This window comes from Vidua chalybeata, chromosome 25, assembly GCF_026979565.1.
Source record: "Vidua chalybeata isolate OUT-0048 chromosome 25, bVidCha1 merged haplotype, whole genome shotgun sequence".
NCBI lineage: Eukaryota > Metazoa > Chordata > Aves > Passeriformes > Viduidae > Vidua > Vidua chalybeata.
The window spans coordinates 3,964,467-3,980,298 of NC_071554.1; the positions used below are offsets into that span (position 1 = coordinate 3,964,467).

At 49.1% G+C, this 15,832-nt stretch overlaps 1 protein-coding gene across 5 annotated transcripts; it reads right to left on the bottom strand.

Moving 5' to 3' along the window:
* Positions 1–8: 8 nt before the first annotated feature.
* On the bottom strand, positions 9–15,771 carry INPP5B (inositol polyphosphate-5-phosphatase B). Of its 5 annotated transcripts, XR_008434863.1 has the most exons (23): positions 15,495–15,771; positions 15,165–15,244; positions 14,674–14,771; positions 14,293–14,322; positions 13,712–13,822; positions 10,881–10,974; positions 9,797–9,967; positions 8,259–8,360; positions 7,770–7,884; positions 7,051–7,167; positions 6,555–6,742; positions 5,931–6,042; positions 5,685–5,794; positions 4,672–4,807; positions 4,067–4,177; positions 3,273–3,435; positions 2,884–3,119; positions 2,580–2,693; positions 2,178–2,262; positions 1,719–1,846; positions 1,323–1,434; positions 999–1,096; positions 357–442 (listed from the first exon to the last, which is right to left on the bottom strand). XR_008434863.1 is itself a non-coding variant. In XM_053964788.1 (22 exons), exons 1-22 carry the CDS (start codon positions 15,549–15,551, stop codon positions 321–323), a joined length of 2,589 nt encoding a protein of 862 aa, XP_053820763.1. In that variant the 5' UTR covers positions 15,552–15,769; the 3' UTR covers positions 9–320. The 5 variants fall into 5 exon arrangements, 4 of the variants coding, with proteins under 4 accessions (XP_053820763.1, XP_053820762.1, XP_053820765.1 ...); XM_053964788.1 differs by lacking the exon at positions 999–1,096 and having other exon boundaries at positions 9–442; positions 10,881–10,971; positions 15,495–15,769; XM_053964787.1 differs by lacking the exon at positions 999–1,096 and having other exon boundaries at positions 9–442; positions 15,495–15,769.
* Between the last annotated feature and the right edge of the window lie 61 nt (positions 15,772–15,832).

A 15,832-nucleotide genomic window follows, 5' to 3' on the forward strand; every position in this document is an offset into this window, starting at 1 on the left:
CACCGGGCGCAGGCCGCGAAAAGATCTTTTTATTTAAATAGCAGCGGCTTAAAAACTCCCGTCGTTGTAACAAGTTAAATAAAATACATTGTAAATATCAGCTCTCGTTGTTTTTTGACTCGTCTACATACAGCTTATTGGGAAACTTGATGTACTTTGCAGCATAATCAGCTGTCAACCTGCCTGATCTCCGCCTTCGAAAGCAACAGATTGTATAAAACACCGTGATATCAAAAAAAGTGCCGGTATAATGTACAAAAAAAAAAAAAAAATTTTACAGCAATTCAACATCTACAAGTCAGATTAACCGCATCTGATATTCATGGTAAATCATCTCTCAGGAGGAACTGGCGGATAAACTGCTGTGCTTTCCTCTTCGCGGCGATGTCAGGCATGGCGTGGCCAGGAGGAGGTCGCAGCAGCAAGCCACCGAACACGCTGGCTGCAGGGAAAGCCACACGGGCACAGTGAGAGCAGCACACCGAGGGACCCCTGTGGGAAACCAGGACATCCCTCTGGCTGCCCTGGCTGTCTCGAAACCCTGGCAGGGGGTACGGAGACCTTGGCACAAAGTCAAAAACACCTGTGGCTTCCATTTTAGCCCGTGGAAAAAACTGCCAACTCTGTATGAGGAATTACAAGCCACAAGGGTTTGGTAGTGTGGTAGTTGAATTAACACAGGGTGAAAAAGTAGAATTTTGGGGCTTTTAGACGAGGATTCAGGGGGTCAAGATGGAGGGATTTGGGCGTGTCCTGACCTTCTCCTTGCCCTCCATGTCTTGGTGTAATGATGACACTTTTCTATTGGTTTAAGGTAGAGACACACTGTCCAACATAAATGATAGATATTGGCACGTTATTGTAAACATAGCATACGTAGTTTTTGGTATAAATTGTAACCACTGCCCTGAGGAGCAGACAGAATGCCATGGCCGACCTGCTGGACAGAACTCAGCAGGTCAGAGAAAGAATGTTATAGATAAGGAAAAATAAACAACCTTGAGAAGCCGACCCTGCGCATTCAGACTCCTTCTTTGGCTGTGCGGGCTGGGAGACGAGGACTTCTACAATCTTGGTGTCATCCTGACACCCAGACCTGGAGAGACCCCAGGGTGAAGAGCCTGGCTTTGGAGTGAGGCAGGTAAAGCTGATAATCCGCACCTCTCTGGGCTGCTTTCCCAGACTCCTGCTTTTCTATGGGCTATTTTTTTATAATAAAAGGTTCAAAGCACTACAAGCCACCACTGTGCTCGGGTATGAAGGTGTTTTGTTGCCCTAACAGTGCCTCCCCTCTGAACAGAGCATTATTTTGCTGGCCTTACCAAGAATATTCACATCCAAATGGTTTTTCCCTGAGTTCTTCAGTAGCTCTCGTAGAAATGCCATCAGATATTCAAACACATTTTTATGGCACACTGGTAGGTCAGAGATAATCTGAGATGGGAAAAACACCAACATTCATACTGCAGACACAGCAATGCCTTCCAGCTGCACCTGCCCCCAAAACCCCCCAGTCTGCGGGTGCCAACAGCTCTTTACACCCTAAAAGCACCAGCTCCAGATCATTTCTATTAAGAGAGGATTACTGAGAGCAAAACCGGGTGACGGGTGTAGCAGAGGCCAGTTTGCCTGCCCTCCCTCTGAACTGGTGTAGCAGAGGCCAGTTTGCCTGCCCTCCCCGTGGAACTGGAGCTGGTCCCTGGGGCAGCCGGCAGTACCTGGCAGCTCAGCCCGTAGTTGCTGGCGCTCTCCAGACAGGAGCTGTAGAACCTGCAGCAGATGACAGGCTCAGGAAGGCTCTCCAGAAACAGCAGCAGGGCCTCTGCCACTGAGTGGTTGCTGCCCACTGATCCAGTGGTTAAGGAAGAGCACAGCACAACCTAGGCTGGTCCTATTTCTGCTGAAACATGAATGAACTTGGGGTTGGGTGTCCCAGAACTCTGCCTACAGCTCACAGCTTTGGGTTAATCCCCTGGCCTCCAGACGAGCAGTTGCTATTAGCAGCTGGGCACTTGTGTCATTCATTGCTCTCGCCAGAACTCAGCAGGGATGACACAGAGCCACGAGGAAATGCAGAGCTCAGGTACCCTGGGAGGAGAGACAGCAGCTTAAAAACCCCTCTCAGTTCTGGCACTCTGGCATAGTGAGCCTTCTTGGGCACCAGTCTAAAAGGATACAGAAAGTATCGTACATCCCCTTGTCCAAACAGTCTCGGATTTGCTCAAATTCAGATCTGAGGCCTGGCTGCTGAAACAGGTCCTCCTGCAAAGACAACCCTTTATCAGTCCAAGGAAAATAGAATAATTGTGGGTAAACAGAGCAATATCCTTAATAATCTGCCTGGAAAGTCTCTCCCAATTGGTGGTTATCACCCAAGTCTGCTTGATACCTGGACACTGCTGATATCTGGACACACAGACACGGTCACTAGCACCAAACAGTACAGCCTGGGGCATCAGGACCACTTATCTCCACAGCCTTTGGCCAAACATGCCCAGCTTGTGGTGATTGCTGTTACCACTATCTTCTTCCAAACTTAACCCAATGCAAACATCTCATTTTGTGTTTCCAGTGCCAACCTGCTGGGAAGCGTTGCGATTCAAGTGATCCACCATCATCCACAGCTCTTTTGGGATGTCCAAAGGCTTTTCATCTTGGGCAGGATCATCACTCATGTCTACTGGCATCAATGTCTGAGGGAGGGCAGCGTGGGCAGGAGGGAGACAAACAAAAGGTAGCTAGCCAAGTTCTTATTCAACTCGGTAAAAATACTTCACAAAGCTTACACCTGAGAATTGAGACTTCTTAATAAAAACAGGCAGGCCTTAGCATCTAGTTTTAATGCTCTTGTGTGTTTGGAAGGGAATCTTGTCTTGAACTCACAAGTCTCCGAATGGATTCTGCTGACATGTCCTGGATTGGTTCCCTCATGTAACACAGTGTATGGATGGGAGACCCAAAGCAACTTGGCAAATAGTTGCCTGTTACGGATAGAAAATAATCCTTCCCTCTGATAAGATGCAAGACTAAGATATCTTCAAGTTTTTCCTCTCCACAGTTTAAGCGAGTAGCTGTTGATTTATTAACAAACACCTCCAGCTCAACTGTGATCTCAGCATCTGCCAGAAGATGATAAAAAACCCAGACTCAGTTACAACCAGTATTAAACCAAGAGCCTGCAAACAGGCACAGCACTCTCAGAAGTGCAGAGGAAACTAAGCCAGAAGGGGACAATATCAGCTCATTAACATGAGACAAAAGGAGGAGCTCACCTGAGAGCAAGAAGCCCTTACTGGGATTAGCAGTCAGCCACTCCTTGCAGTAGGTGTTCTCATCTGGTTTGCTGATAAATTCAAACTGGCAGGGCACTTGGCCATTGCGGATTGTAAACCGCTCTACCTGCAGCTGCATGTATTTAACATCCTCAAAATGGATCTAGGAACAAATGTCAGTCAACACCATCAGCCCATTCCACCTTGCTGAGCAGTAATTCCTACCCTGTGGTTTAATTATTAAGCAGCAAGACAACTAGATTAACCCCTTGCTGCCACCCCCATCTCCTCCAGGACTGCACAGGATCACACGCGCATACTCTGAAAGCCAAAGTCCTTTCTGTCAGGGGCCCTTTAAAACAAATGCTGCCCTCAAATAACTACAATAAAATTGAGAATGAGATAGCTGTGGCCTCAAATGTCTCCTGGGCTTATCTTTATAGTCCCAACACACAAAGCAAATGCTGGTTCGTGACGTTCTCCAGACCCTTACAATTTTACATTTTATGTTTGAAAGCACAAGTCAGAGCAAGGGTCACAAACCACTTTTTTACTTTCTCTCTTCCCACCTCATGGAGTTACACACTTCGTGTTTCAGCCTTGGACTGTGAATGGAATTCACGAGCATCTAAATAGGAGCAAAGATTTCCTAGGGCTTGTAAACACAGAGCAACTGGAAGTCAAAATATTCTACTTTTTGTAACCAGACCCAAGGTCTAGGATCCATCTTCTACTGCTGGAGTCTAGGGTTGCTCAGTTCCTTCAGGGAGTGCTGGCACATGACCATGCCCTACCTCTCTGCGGGACAGTGTCACCGAGGGAATGTTGGCATTCTCCAGCTTATCCAGGGAGCGCACTATTTCCTCAAAGGCTTTTCGGTAGAGCTCTTCATTCACAACCTTCACCTGAAAAGGACACACACTGGACCAGCTAGCACTGACTGTGCCCCTGCAGGACAGCTGGAACACAGCTGCAAACATGTAATTTGATTTTAGCAGCACACTAGGGTATACAACACAGGGAATGGGCAGAGCTGTTTGGAGCGCTAATCTCCAAGATCTTCTCATGATCCAACAGTATAACCTTGCCATAACTAACAAGAGTCACTCAGCCAGTACTAAATCAACCTTTTTTTTTCCCTCAGAAAAAATAAGAAGTTTGACAAGACACTACTGTGTTCCCAAAGAACACTGACAGATATTCAGGCCTTGTCCAGCTTAACTGCAGTATCATTTACACAGCCCTTGCTTAGTGTGGTCAACAATCCCATCTCCACATCTGATCCAGCCCACCTTTCAAGCCATTGTTCTCTGCGGATGCCATAAAAGCAGGAGAGAGAAATCAGCACCCAGGGAAATGAGGTCAGCAGAGTTACTTCATCCAGCACTGACATACTTACCCCAACATCAAACACAGAGCTCACTGGCTTGTGGTCACTGAGCTTCAGAGCCATGTGGCTGCGATAGCTCAGCTGGGCAATGTTCTGCCCTTTCCAGAGTATCCGATCGCACCACGCTGGAACACGACACTTCTCACTAAAACAGAGGGCAAAAATCACCATTTCCAGGCACGGTGCAGATGCAGTAACAACACAGGGCAGCACACTGCTCACCCAGAGATTAGGCTTTCTTGCCATGGCCTGGAGCTCATTCTCTATCAAAGTGGTATTTTTAACAGTTTCTTCACATAGATATAAAAAGTTTGAGTGTCTACTATAAGGTATCTCTAGCTCATGCTTTACTTCTTTCTTCTTCAAAGGTGCAAGATACAATTAACATACAAAGCAATACTCAGGTATTTTTGACCATGAGAGACATAAAAAATAAAAACTCAGGCTCTACATTTAAAGTTTGCATTTATTGTTTTCAATGACAGCTGCACAGATTTAATTTCTGCACTTGCAGCTGAAGTTCCTGGTTTGCTGAGACTAGAGGAGCTGCTCTGTCTATAGAGCATTACAAGAAGGATGGTTCTCACAGGCTTTTGAAGAACAGCACAGTTGACTCCACATCAACCCTGGCTGGTCTCACCTGAGCAGGTACAGGAGAGATCAGCAAAACTGAGATCCTAATAGTTTTGCTTGGGGAAAAAACAACAAACTAGACAAAAAGAATTAAACTAGCTAAAAAGATTCATTAACTTTTTAAATGAATCACCTCTAAGAGGAAGCCTAATAGGATTATTACTGGAAAAAAATATTAGGAGTATCTGACAAATAGCTGTGGGAGAAAAACAATGTAAATAGATGTAAACAGGAGATGAATTTTGGAGCAAAGAGAGAGAACCAGAAATAATCTCAGAACTGTTCCAATTTACAGCCATTAGACCTGCCATATTTTTTAGCCTTGTTTTTACTTCCTTCAGTGATAACATCAGCCATTTGTAGCATCACATCTGAGACAATCACTCTACCTTGTGTCCCAGTCATCACAGCCAGCATCATACTTGTATGTTGGCTGGAAAGAGATCTCTCCTTCTGTGAAGCCTTCAAAGGCTGCATTTGCCTTCATTTGCCTCTTCAGCTACAAAAGAAGAAAAGATGAAAAGCTTAATTTTAGATAATCTCAAGCACAAAAGGAAGACACTGAGTACAGAAAAGACCAAGGAATTGTGTGGTTTGTACTGAGCACCATGTGCAGATAGGTGAGACATCAATACCTGGTCATACTGGCAAAGCTCTAGAAATGCTTTCTCCTCTACAAGCTGCTTCACTTTTGCCACATCCAGTTCCTCCAGACGATAGTTGAGGTCCCCCAGCCACAGGATCACACTGAAAGAGAACATACACCACAATGTGCAGAGGCCTGAAGCTGCCCCAGAGTGCAGCTGGCCATGGACAGCAGCTCCACTCTGCAGCTCCGGGGCTCTCCCCATCACAACCCCTCTGCTGAGCTGCTCTCATCAGGAATAACAACAGTGGAAACTTAAAAAACCTTTCCTATTTTTGTCATTATTAATCACTATTCTGCATGTTTGTCACTATCCCTTAATGACTGGTGCTGTTACTGTTCCACGGTGACTGAATTCCACAGCTGGGGAAGTCAGTGCTTATTTCTGCCCCATCCCCACTCCAGGCTTGAGAATAAAACAAGGCTTGGGAGAGCATAAGGTGACAAGGGACCTGTCAGAACTGTGTGGGTGAGCCCTGTCCAAACCAAGTAAAGCTTTTCTGGCCCCTCCAGCTGATGTTTATGCCACTGGCCCCCCTCCTCACCCCCCAGCACATTCACAGAGTGCTCCCTTGCACATGCCATGATTCCCACAGCCAGATGAGAAGCATACTCATGTTTGCCAATAGTGAGAGGGGGCAAATTTGGATCCAACTGGCAGAACTGCATCCGAGAGCAGATGTCTTTGAAGTCCTGGTTCCTCCGCTCGTATTCCTCCGTGTGAGCTGCGAGGTGAGAATTCACAATGCACACACTGGTGTTGTGGAATTTAAACCTGATGGCAACACCACCTTTGTTACCCTGAAAGAGAAAGACAAAGACATTGGTCAGAAGCTTTTACACTGCAGACAAGTTACTAGCAGTGGACAAGCCAGAAGACTTTGAGACAGAGTGTTTAATTTCCAGAGGAAGGAATAGGCTGAAAATCCTAATTAGTGATTACTGTTTTGAACATTGGTGCACACCTGGCAGCTCCCTCTCGCAGTGCCCTGAGCTGGCATGGGGATAGGACTATGTGCTTCCAGAGGCAGCCGTTAGCTGGAGGAATAATCCAAGGAGGGGGGCTCTTCTAAATCTCACCCCTTCTCATGCACATTTGCCATTCTTACCATCCTCCCCATGATTCCAGTTCCCACAGTCTCAACTTCCACCTCAGAGATGTTCAGAGCGAGTTCTGCCTTCACATACAACAGGAGCATGATCCCCACCAGCCGCACAAGTTTCACCTGAAAAACAGACCCTGGTCCATTCAATGCTGTAATGGAAGAGGTTTGCTGAGAGAAGGCACATCCATCCATAACATGGGTCACCAAAGAGGAAGTTTCAGGATCATCCAGTGCACCAGCAGGGCTCACAGTGCACAGGCCCCCAGCAGCACAGCCCAGGAAGGAGCTGGGAGCAACATCAGTGAAGGAAGTTGAAGCCCAAAGCCAGAGCTACAGCACAGACATAGGCTCATGAAAGGAAATTCCCTTCAACAACAGAGACAAGAGATGAAGTAGACCTATGGAGCAGGAGCTCAAACAAAAGCAGTATTCCTACTAAAACACCTTCACAATTCATTGCACCGTACATTGTAGGCAGACATAAAAGAAGGTACAGAACTTTCTATTCTCCTTCGCCAGGACAGCAGGAGCTCCCTGTAAGTGGGGAAGCCTGGCTCTGTTTCCCATCCTGCCCCTGCCTCAGCACTCTGCACAGAAACAGCACCTATAGAACCTGCACAGCCTCTGAAGGCACAGCCATTGAGAACAAGAGAAAGCAAAGGGAAAAGAGAGCCAAGTGGAAAATGATTCCACACTCAAACCTCCCCAAAAGCCACATTTACCTTTGCATATTTGGCATCTGGGTGAAGACTATCAGTTACAGCTTTAAACCATTCTTCTTCCTTCGGTGTGTCATTGAAAAAGAAGGCTTCTTTAGTCAGATCAAGCTCCTGGAAACTGTGTTAGAGGAAGGAACCCATGGATGCATGCACTTGTTTATAGCTCTCCACCCCCTTTTCTGGGAAAGAACTAAATCAGCTTATACTCACTAAATATATAACTGAAAACTCAAATTCAGTTTTGCTAATCGTAGATGTATGTCAAATGTAAAGCTAAATTACTGTCATTATTACATCAGATGGCATTAAGAATCTTGTAACACTGAGAGGCCAAACCCTACCAGACCAACAACCCTTACACACCCACCCTGGAGCTGTGCATGCACTACACCAGTGCCAACATTCCTGTGGTGTCCTGGCTGAACTCCTGTGGGTGACAGAGCCTCCTGCACAGCCCAGGTTTATGAGGATGGGCCAGGGACAGACACTCACCCCACGCAGTAAATGTCTGGAGGCTCAGCATCACACCTCAGCCAAGGCTGGAGGCTCTCCGTGGGCGACTGACCATTCACGTTGTATGTCCCCACAAAGACCCTGCAAAGACAGTGACAGAACCCCAGAGCTGCAAACTGCAGAGCCCAGGAAACAGCACTGCTATTAGCCAGGTAAATAATGCTCTATATTGCCGGAGCCTTCCCCCAGATTGGGGTGACTCCGGGTGGTGGTAAAGTCCCTCCTCCAACCCGTGCCTTCAAAGACTCAGTAGTCTTCAGTCGTCTGGTCTCAAGGCAGTTTATTGCATGTTATCTCAAGGCACACAGACTCCCTGACATTGTCCCTGATTTCTTCTCCCTCTGCGTCTCTCTCTGCGTCTCTCTTCGTCTTCTTCTCTGTCTCCGTCTCTGTCCCTGTCTCTGTCTCCCGAGGGGCTGGTGCCATCTTTTATATCACACATTACGTATTAGGTGTTTATAGTTTTTCCCCAATGCCTATTACCTATGTTGAACAGTGACTTTCTACTCTAAACCAATCTGTGAGCGCTAACACCACCAAGAACATGGGGAATAGGAAGAAGAAGGAAGGAGGACAGGGCACGCCCAAATCCCTCCATCTTAGAACCTCTGACCCCCATGTACAAAACTCAGACCCCTCTGTACAAGGCCTAAAACCCCCCTGTACAGCACTCAAAAATCCTACCTTTCACTTTGTGACTACTTCTATTATAATATCTAAACTTTTGTGATTTCTTGTTCTTCCTGCAAGGTTGGTAAATTGTTCCATGGGTCAGACTCAAGACCACAGGGGTTCCTGGCCGCCTGCCAGGGTCTCAGAGGCTTCTGCCCTGGGCCCGGAACATCCAAGAGTGTCTGAGGGACACCTTGGGTTCCGACACTATATAACTAACGTGTTGCCAGGGAAAATTAAGAAAGGAGACAAAGTTTAAACCCCTAGAATTATTTAACTACAGCTGCACCTTTACAGATGCATTTTTACATTTTTTACATTGTTACACACAGATACAAAGTGTTAAAGAAAAAACAAAAATAAGGCTGTAGCTGTGCAGTAGCAGCTTGAAATGATAAATTCACAGAATGAGATGCATAAAACAATTTCAAACACTGCAAAGTTTTGGTCCTAATTATATATTTCACTCAAACGATTTCTTATGAGCTTATTGGAGCAACTACATGGATAAGCAGTGGGCAGAAATGGAGAGGGAGAAGGCTGGAGTGCACAGAGTTGATGCATTTCCAGACACTGTCTAAAATAAACACAGAAAAAAAGTGATTTCAAAAAGGGCATTTCCTCCACAAGAACCATGAGGCAACTCTTGACAGAGACACGAATGAAATTCTGCTTTGCTCATGTCTAAACATGGAAAGAGAACTGTTCTGGAAAGTATGGATCATGCTTTTCTACAGAATTTTCTGTTTGTGGGGACACAGGATGAAATAACACATGAGTTATTCTGACAGTCTATGCTAAGTTACAGCCCACAAAAGTAAGTTCTTCTCAGGAATGATCATCACCTGTAGTTCTGGATGTGTGTGTAGGAGTCCTCCATTTGTACAAGCTGAGATTTAACAATAGTATCTCTGAGTCCAAACTTTGGTTCTGATAAGATTGAGGCCTTGTTGGAAGCCATGACACGGGAGGCCCGAACCTGTTCAGTTCTCACTTCAGGCTTGAGTTTGTTTTGCCTGCAAATGAAAGCAAAACCACAGATGAATCCCAGGTTATCCCCATAGCCTAACTAGCACCACCTATTTCTGCCACCAAGGCCTTAATTCACATTTTTCTGTCTGTTCACTAAATACAGATAACATTTGGGATAAGCCAAGAAGACTGAAAAGAGCATTTCTCAGCAGGGTTGAGATCTCCAGACAAAACCAGTTTAACTAACTAAAATAACAAATGGTTTTCACCATCCTGGTGCAGCCTGTTGTTGCAGAGCAGGCCTTACTCACACCTGGAAAATGATACAAAACCTGTACATCTTCCCTGCTTACTGGAGCAAGGAGAGGGAAATCTCATCTCCCTCCGCCTCAGCCAGAGAATGAAGCAATGTGTTTGTTTATAAAACCTTTTGATGGAAATATTCCAATTCTGCCCAGAGTGGGTGGAGGTAGAGGTGGTTTTACTTTGTGTCTCCTGGCTCTGCAAACTCCTTTTGCAAAGGAATAATGCCACAGCTTGGGAATTCCCACCAGCAACTGGATGGTATAAATTTAAGGCCAGCAACCTGCATACCAGTGCCAAGGACAGCGCACAGACAGACTCTGAAGGATTTGCATCAGGGTCCACAAAGTCCTGGGAACTGGAAAATGAAACTGTAACATTTTAAGAGTGTATCTATGAGACACAGTGGCTTTAAGCCAAAGCTCTCTGAATTCAAAATAAACAATGCTAGCAGGTCCTGTCCCACTAAACAGCCAAAATATGCCCAAAAAGGGAGGATTGTAGGGAGAGGGATGGAATGAAATTTCCACTAATGTTTTGACAGCATGCTTATGCTGAACTTTTTTCTCTCTTAACTAGAACCTGCAAATTCTCATCTCAAAAAGTTGCCAGCTTCTACTCTAGACTCTAGAGCCCCCACCTCTGTGCACTGACCTGGGAGTGCTTCTATCAGTGCTGTCATGGCTGGAGCTCTGACTGACTGCAGCTTTTTTCCCATTCTGTTTGACACCTTCAGAGCCAACTGCTTCTGGGAAGAAAAAAAAAAAACAACCATCAAAAAGTTTCACTTTAAACACAAAGTGTTCTTCCATTTATCAACATGCTTATGTAAACACCGGCAAAAATCTGTGGGCAGAAAATAATTTAGATTTGTGTGGCAAAACAAAGTACCCCACAGTCTCTCTTTCAGCTATCTGAGAGATTTAGCTTACTCTGACCCAAGTGTTGTGTGATGATGCAGCTTCCCCTGCAGAGGAAGAAATGACAGGAGCCACAGAGAGCAGCACTGTCCTCTGTGGGAGCACTTGCTGCTGGCTCTCCTTTACAGCTAAGCTGAAGCAGTACTTAGCAGCACAAAATCCAGGGCTTTACCCCAGGAATCTGAAAAATTTATGTTAATAGTAGATTTTTCCTTTCTGAAGCAAGACAGGAAATACAAAGAAAGGGGGGGGGGGGGGAAGGGGAAACAAACAAACCTCACAGTACCATTTAAAGGCTTTCTACCTATCTGCAAATACCCAGCAAGGCACAGGTGTCAAGACACCTTGAGGGCCACAAAGAGCCACACCAGGGACCCACTGAACCTCAGAAGAAACATCTGCCTCAGTGCAAATTGCACATTCCTAAAACAGTAACAGGGCTGCTAGCGCACCAATTGAACTAACCACAGGAGTGACACTAAACACATCACACTACCTTAGCAAAATTTGACCAGTCTTTCAGCATTTTGTTTCAGTTACAACATTCTGCTCCTACAAGCTGCAAAATAACAGTTAAAAAAGAGGATTCTGGGGGAGGTCTCTGTGTTTAAGATGCAAGACTTAAAATCATGCTCCTTAGCACAAAAATCTAATGATGATGCAGAATTTGTTAAGACTGTTGGGTTCTAGGCATTCAGCGGAGCTTCTCCTCCAGTAAACACAACTCAGAAAAAATTAAGATGTTATTGCTGTCACAGAACATTCTGCAGAACACGAGCACCAAACAGAAATAGAACTTGCAGTACTTCACCTAGGCCCTCGGGATACAAACCAGATGACAAGAAGTGGCCAAATTCTCAGCCTGGATAACCTCTTCTGCCCAAGAGCCTTCTGAGAATAGACTGTGTAAGAGGATTTATCAGAGCTTGGCTGCAGAAGAGCACATGACAGAAACCTCACTGCAGATCACACAGCTCAAGTCAAGCAGAACTGACCAGGAGCACACAGAGATGCACTGGGAAGTGTGGACCCAGGGACTTGGGACACAGCAGTTTCTCCATCGGCATTGAGAACTCAATTACTGCTCCTTGGAACCTCTGCAAGCTCCCCCACTAACAACCATGCAACATCCCTTGAGAGCGAGTGACAGGAACCAACCTGAACCTTCACCTCAATGGACAGTGGTTACTTTTGTGCCAAGAAAAGAGCAGATTCCCAGGCTTTATTACCTACATGGGTCCATGCCACTCGCCAGTGTGCAGAAGGCATGACTGCAGAATGGAAAGATGTGTGAGCCTGCTGCTGTCACAACTGCTACCTGATCCAAAGATCAGAATTACACATCACACCTTGCATTCTAACCTCATGGACAGAAATCAGCTTTAGGTAGGATTCTCCTAAGAAAGAGATTAGCTTTGGAAAAGGGCTGTTTCCTTAGATATGTCTATATCTAGTCACAGATTTCTGTAGCTAGAGGGATCTACATGGTAGCACTCTGAAGTGATAATGACTTTGTTCGATAATTGAACTGAGCACAGAAATACAGAGCAACATGCAGATCACAGAAGCTCTCAATTGCACAGGATTTGCAGTTAAATGAGATCCAAGCAGTAATAAAGGCATTAATGTTAAAAATGTGCAGTGACATTACAGAACAGCAGCAAAATGTGTCATATCTCCTGGATAAAACAGGATTCATGCTTAGCGTCCAAAGGGGAGAATTAAATTAGCCTTCATGCAACGAGAGCAGCCCAGCCTAAACGCAGCAGGGTACAGCAAACCGCCAACATTCAGGTTTTGAACCCCACACTGACTTCCAGGAATTCCTTTAGCTCTGAAACTTCTCACACGTGCGCTCTGCAAAGCGGGAAACGCCACCGAGCACCGGGAGCGGCGGAGCCAGCGGAGGAGGCGCCGGAAGAGCGCGGCCCCTCCGGCGGAGGCGACCCGGGCGCACGGGGCGGGCACCGGGCGGCAAAGGCAGCGGAGCCCCGGCGGCCAGCGCCCGGCAGCAGCTCCGCGCCCGCTGCCCGCCACGGAGCGGCCCCGGAGCTGCCCCGGCGCCTCCCGGCTCCGGCGGAGCTCCGGCAGCGCCGGCCGGGCGCTCAGCCGTGCCCCGGCCTCGCCTCCCCGGACAGGCGCCGGCCGGGCAGCGCGGCCCCCCCGCCCACCCCGGCGGGTCCCCGCGCTCACCTCGGCGGGGCCGCCCGCCCGCGGACATCGCCGCAGCTCGGCGCCACGGCCGCCCCGGCCCCGGCCCGGCCCGGCCCCAGCGCCCGTCCCAGCCCGCCCCGATCCGCCCCCGGGAGCCGCAGCGCCGCGCCCGCTCGGCCTGGGGCCGGCGGAGCAGCCGCTGCCTGCGGCACGGAGCACCCGCCTCTGCCTCCCGAAACACCGAGCATCGCTGCCTGACGGCGGGGAATGGCCACCCACGGCAGTGCTGAGTGAGTTTCGGCAGGGAGAGGCCAGCGCCGCTCCTCCACACGCGGGACGGTCGGGCAGAGCAAGAGCTGCACCGCCAGACCCGAGGGTGACCCGACAAATCCGCACGCAGGGAGCTCGTACCTGCGCTGCACCTGCTGACCTCCTGCAGGAACGTGCGCGTGTGGGAGCCGAAAGGTAGCTGCACTGTCAGCCGATCGTCTGCTGAGCTGATCTGGACAGTCACGTCCGAGCCTGCGGACATCGGGAGAAAGAGCTCCTGTGGGTCATGCTGACAAATGTTCACAGACTGAGCTGTCTCCGCTCTACAACGGTGGCTGTGCACATGCAGCCCTTGGCAACATCTCCCCATGCATTCTTACCACGCTCCTTTCCAAAATTTTACATGAGAATGCGACTTAAAATATAAAAATAATTTATAAAATTTTTATTCTGCTTGTTCAGGGACAATAATTAATCTTCCAGCAGCAGTTTAAAAACACATGGAGAATTAGTTCCCTTGGTTGAATGGGGCTGGCAATGCTCATTAGCAGCAGGTAACAATGGCCAACAGCATGGCAACTGCCCCAGGAGCCACAGGGCACAACCCCTCCCCAGTCAAATCCCGCGGGACCAAGAAGCCCCCAGTCCTGCCCCGCTGCATGCAGCTGGCCCAGGGCCCAGAGCACCCGTAATGCAGGCACTAAAGCAACCACAGGACTCACCAATGACATGAAGGTCACTGTCAAGTACAACTGCAAAAGTAAGACAAAGTTCAGTTGAAAGTTAAAGCAACAGATTTGCAGACCACGCTGATCCTTCTCCAAACTCCAAATGTTCCCTGTGGGAACAGAGGCAGGCAGAACAAACCTGCTGGGCAGGGGCTGTGGCTGGGGCCTGGTGGGACACAGGTACTCCGGTCCTCACAGGGCCCTGCCAGAAATGCCACGTGGTGCACAAGTTTCACCAAAGATAACAAACTGTTGAAAAATGTGAAGGCAGAATAGATTGCAAATTTCAGGAAGCAGGACAGCAGAATATGGGCACCAAACCCCTTCATCCCATTCTTTGGAACTGGCCACTGAGCCACCACAGTGTGTCAGTACCTTCTTCCACTGCAAACCCATCTGTGATGGGGATCACTCTCTCCAGCCAGACGTCCTCAGCTGTGATGGCCATCCGCCGGTGAGTGTATACATATATCCTGCAAGCACAGAACAGACATGGAGGCAAAGCCTCCTCAGTTCTGGCATGTCTGCAGACAGACAAGCACAGACCCCATCCCACCCAGCTGCACCTGCTAGCACAGCCTCATGCAAATCCCAAAGTAACTCCTCAATCAAGTGCCCACCCCATCACTTAAATAATGTGTTCACATAAGCGGCAGAGCAGAGCAGCTCATAGGCCTGGGGCTTCTCACTGACCACCCATAATAACAACAAGGCACCACGCCTTCAAACTGCTGCCCTACAGGACTGCACGCTGGTGGAAAGCCCTTGGGATGGGAGGGGGTTCTCAGGTGGCCGTGGAGGCTCCTGAGGGACCCGCAGAGTTCTCTCGGCTGCTCTCCTCGCCCGCCCCGCGCTCCGGTACCCACGCGTGCTGCCCGCGGCACTCCACCAGGCCCAGCAGCCGACTCTCCACGCTGTCCCCGGACGGCAGGAGGCCCTGCACCGCCTGCGGCCGCGGGTCAAGGAGCCGTGGGACAGCGGCAGGAGCGGGGACGCGGCGGACGGAACGAAGATCGGTGCGGGGGATCGGCGGGAGGGAGCGCGGACGGAGCGGAGGGAGCGCGGTGGGGACAGCGGGAGGGAGCAGCGGCAGCAAACAGGAGGGAGGGGACGGGGACAGCCCGGAGGGAGCGACGGGGACAGCCCGGAGATGGGAGCGCGGCGGCACCGCGACACCGGGGCCGATCAAAGGATACGATCCGGCAGGTCGCACCCGCCGCTAGGCTCTCCTGGATGGCGACCGACTGGTCCATGTCCGCCCCGGCAGCGCTGCCCGGGGGCTGGGACAGGAGGCTCTCCCGGCGGCTGCGCGCTCAGGGCGGCTGTCGCAACGCGATGAGCGCGGCGGCCGCGGCTTCCCCCAGCGGGGCCGCCCCCGCTGCCGCTCCGTTATCGCTTCGCTCCGCTCCGGGAGCGGCCGGAAATAACGGGACAGGAATCAGCGGTGGGAGCGGTCTGGCTTGGCAGGGGCGGCGGCCGAGCGGACAGTGCACGGCGGGATGCGAAGGACGGGGGAGGCACGGCACGGCACCGG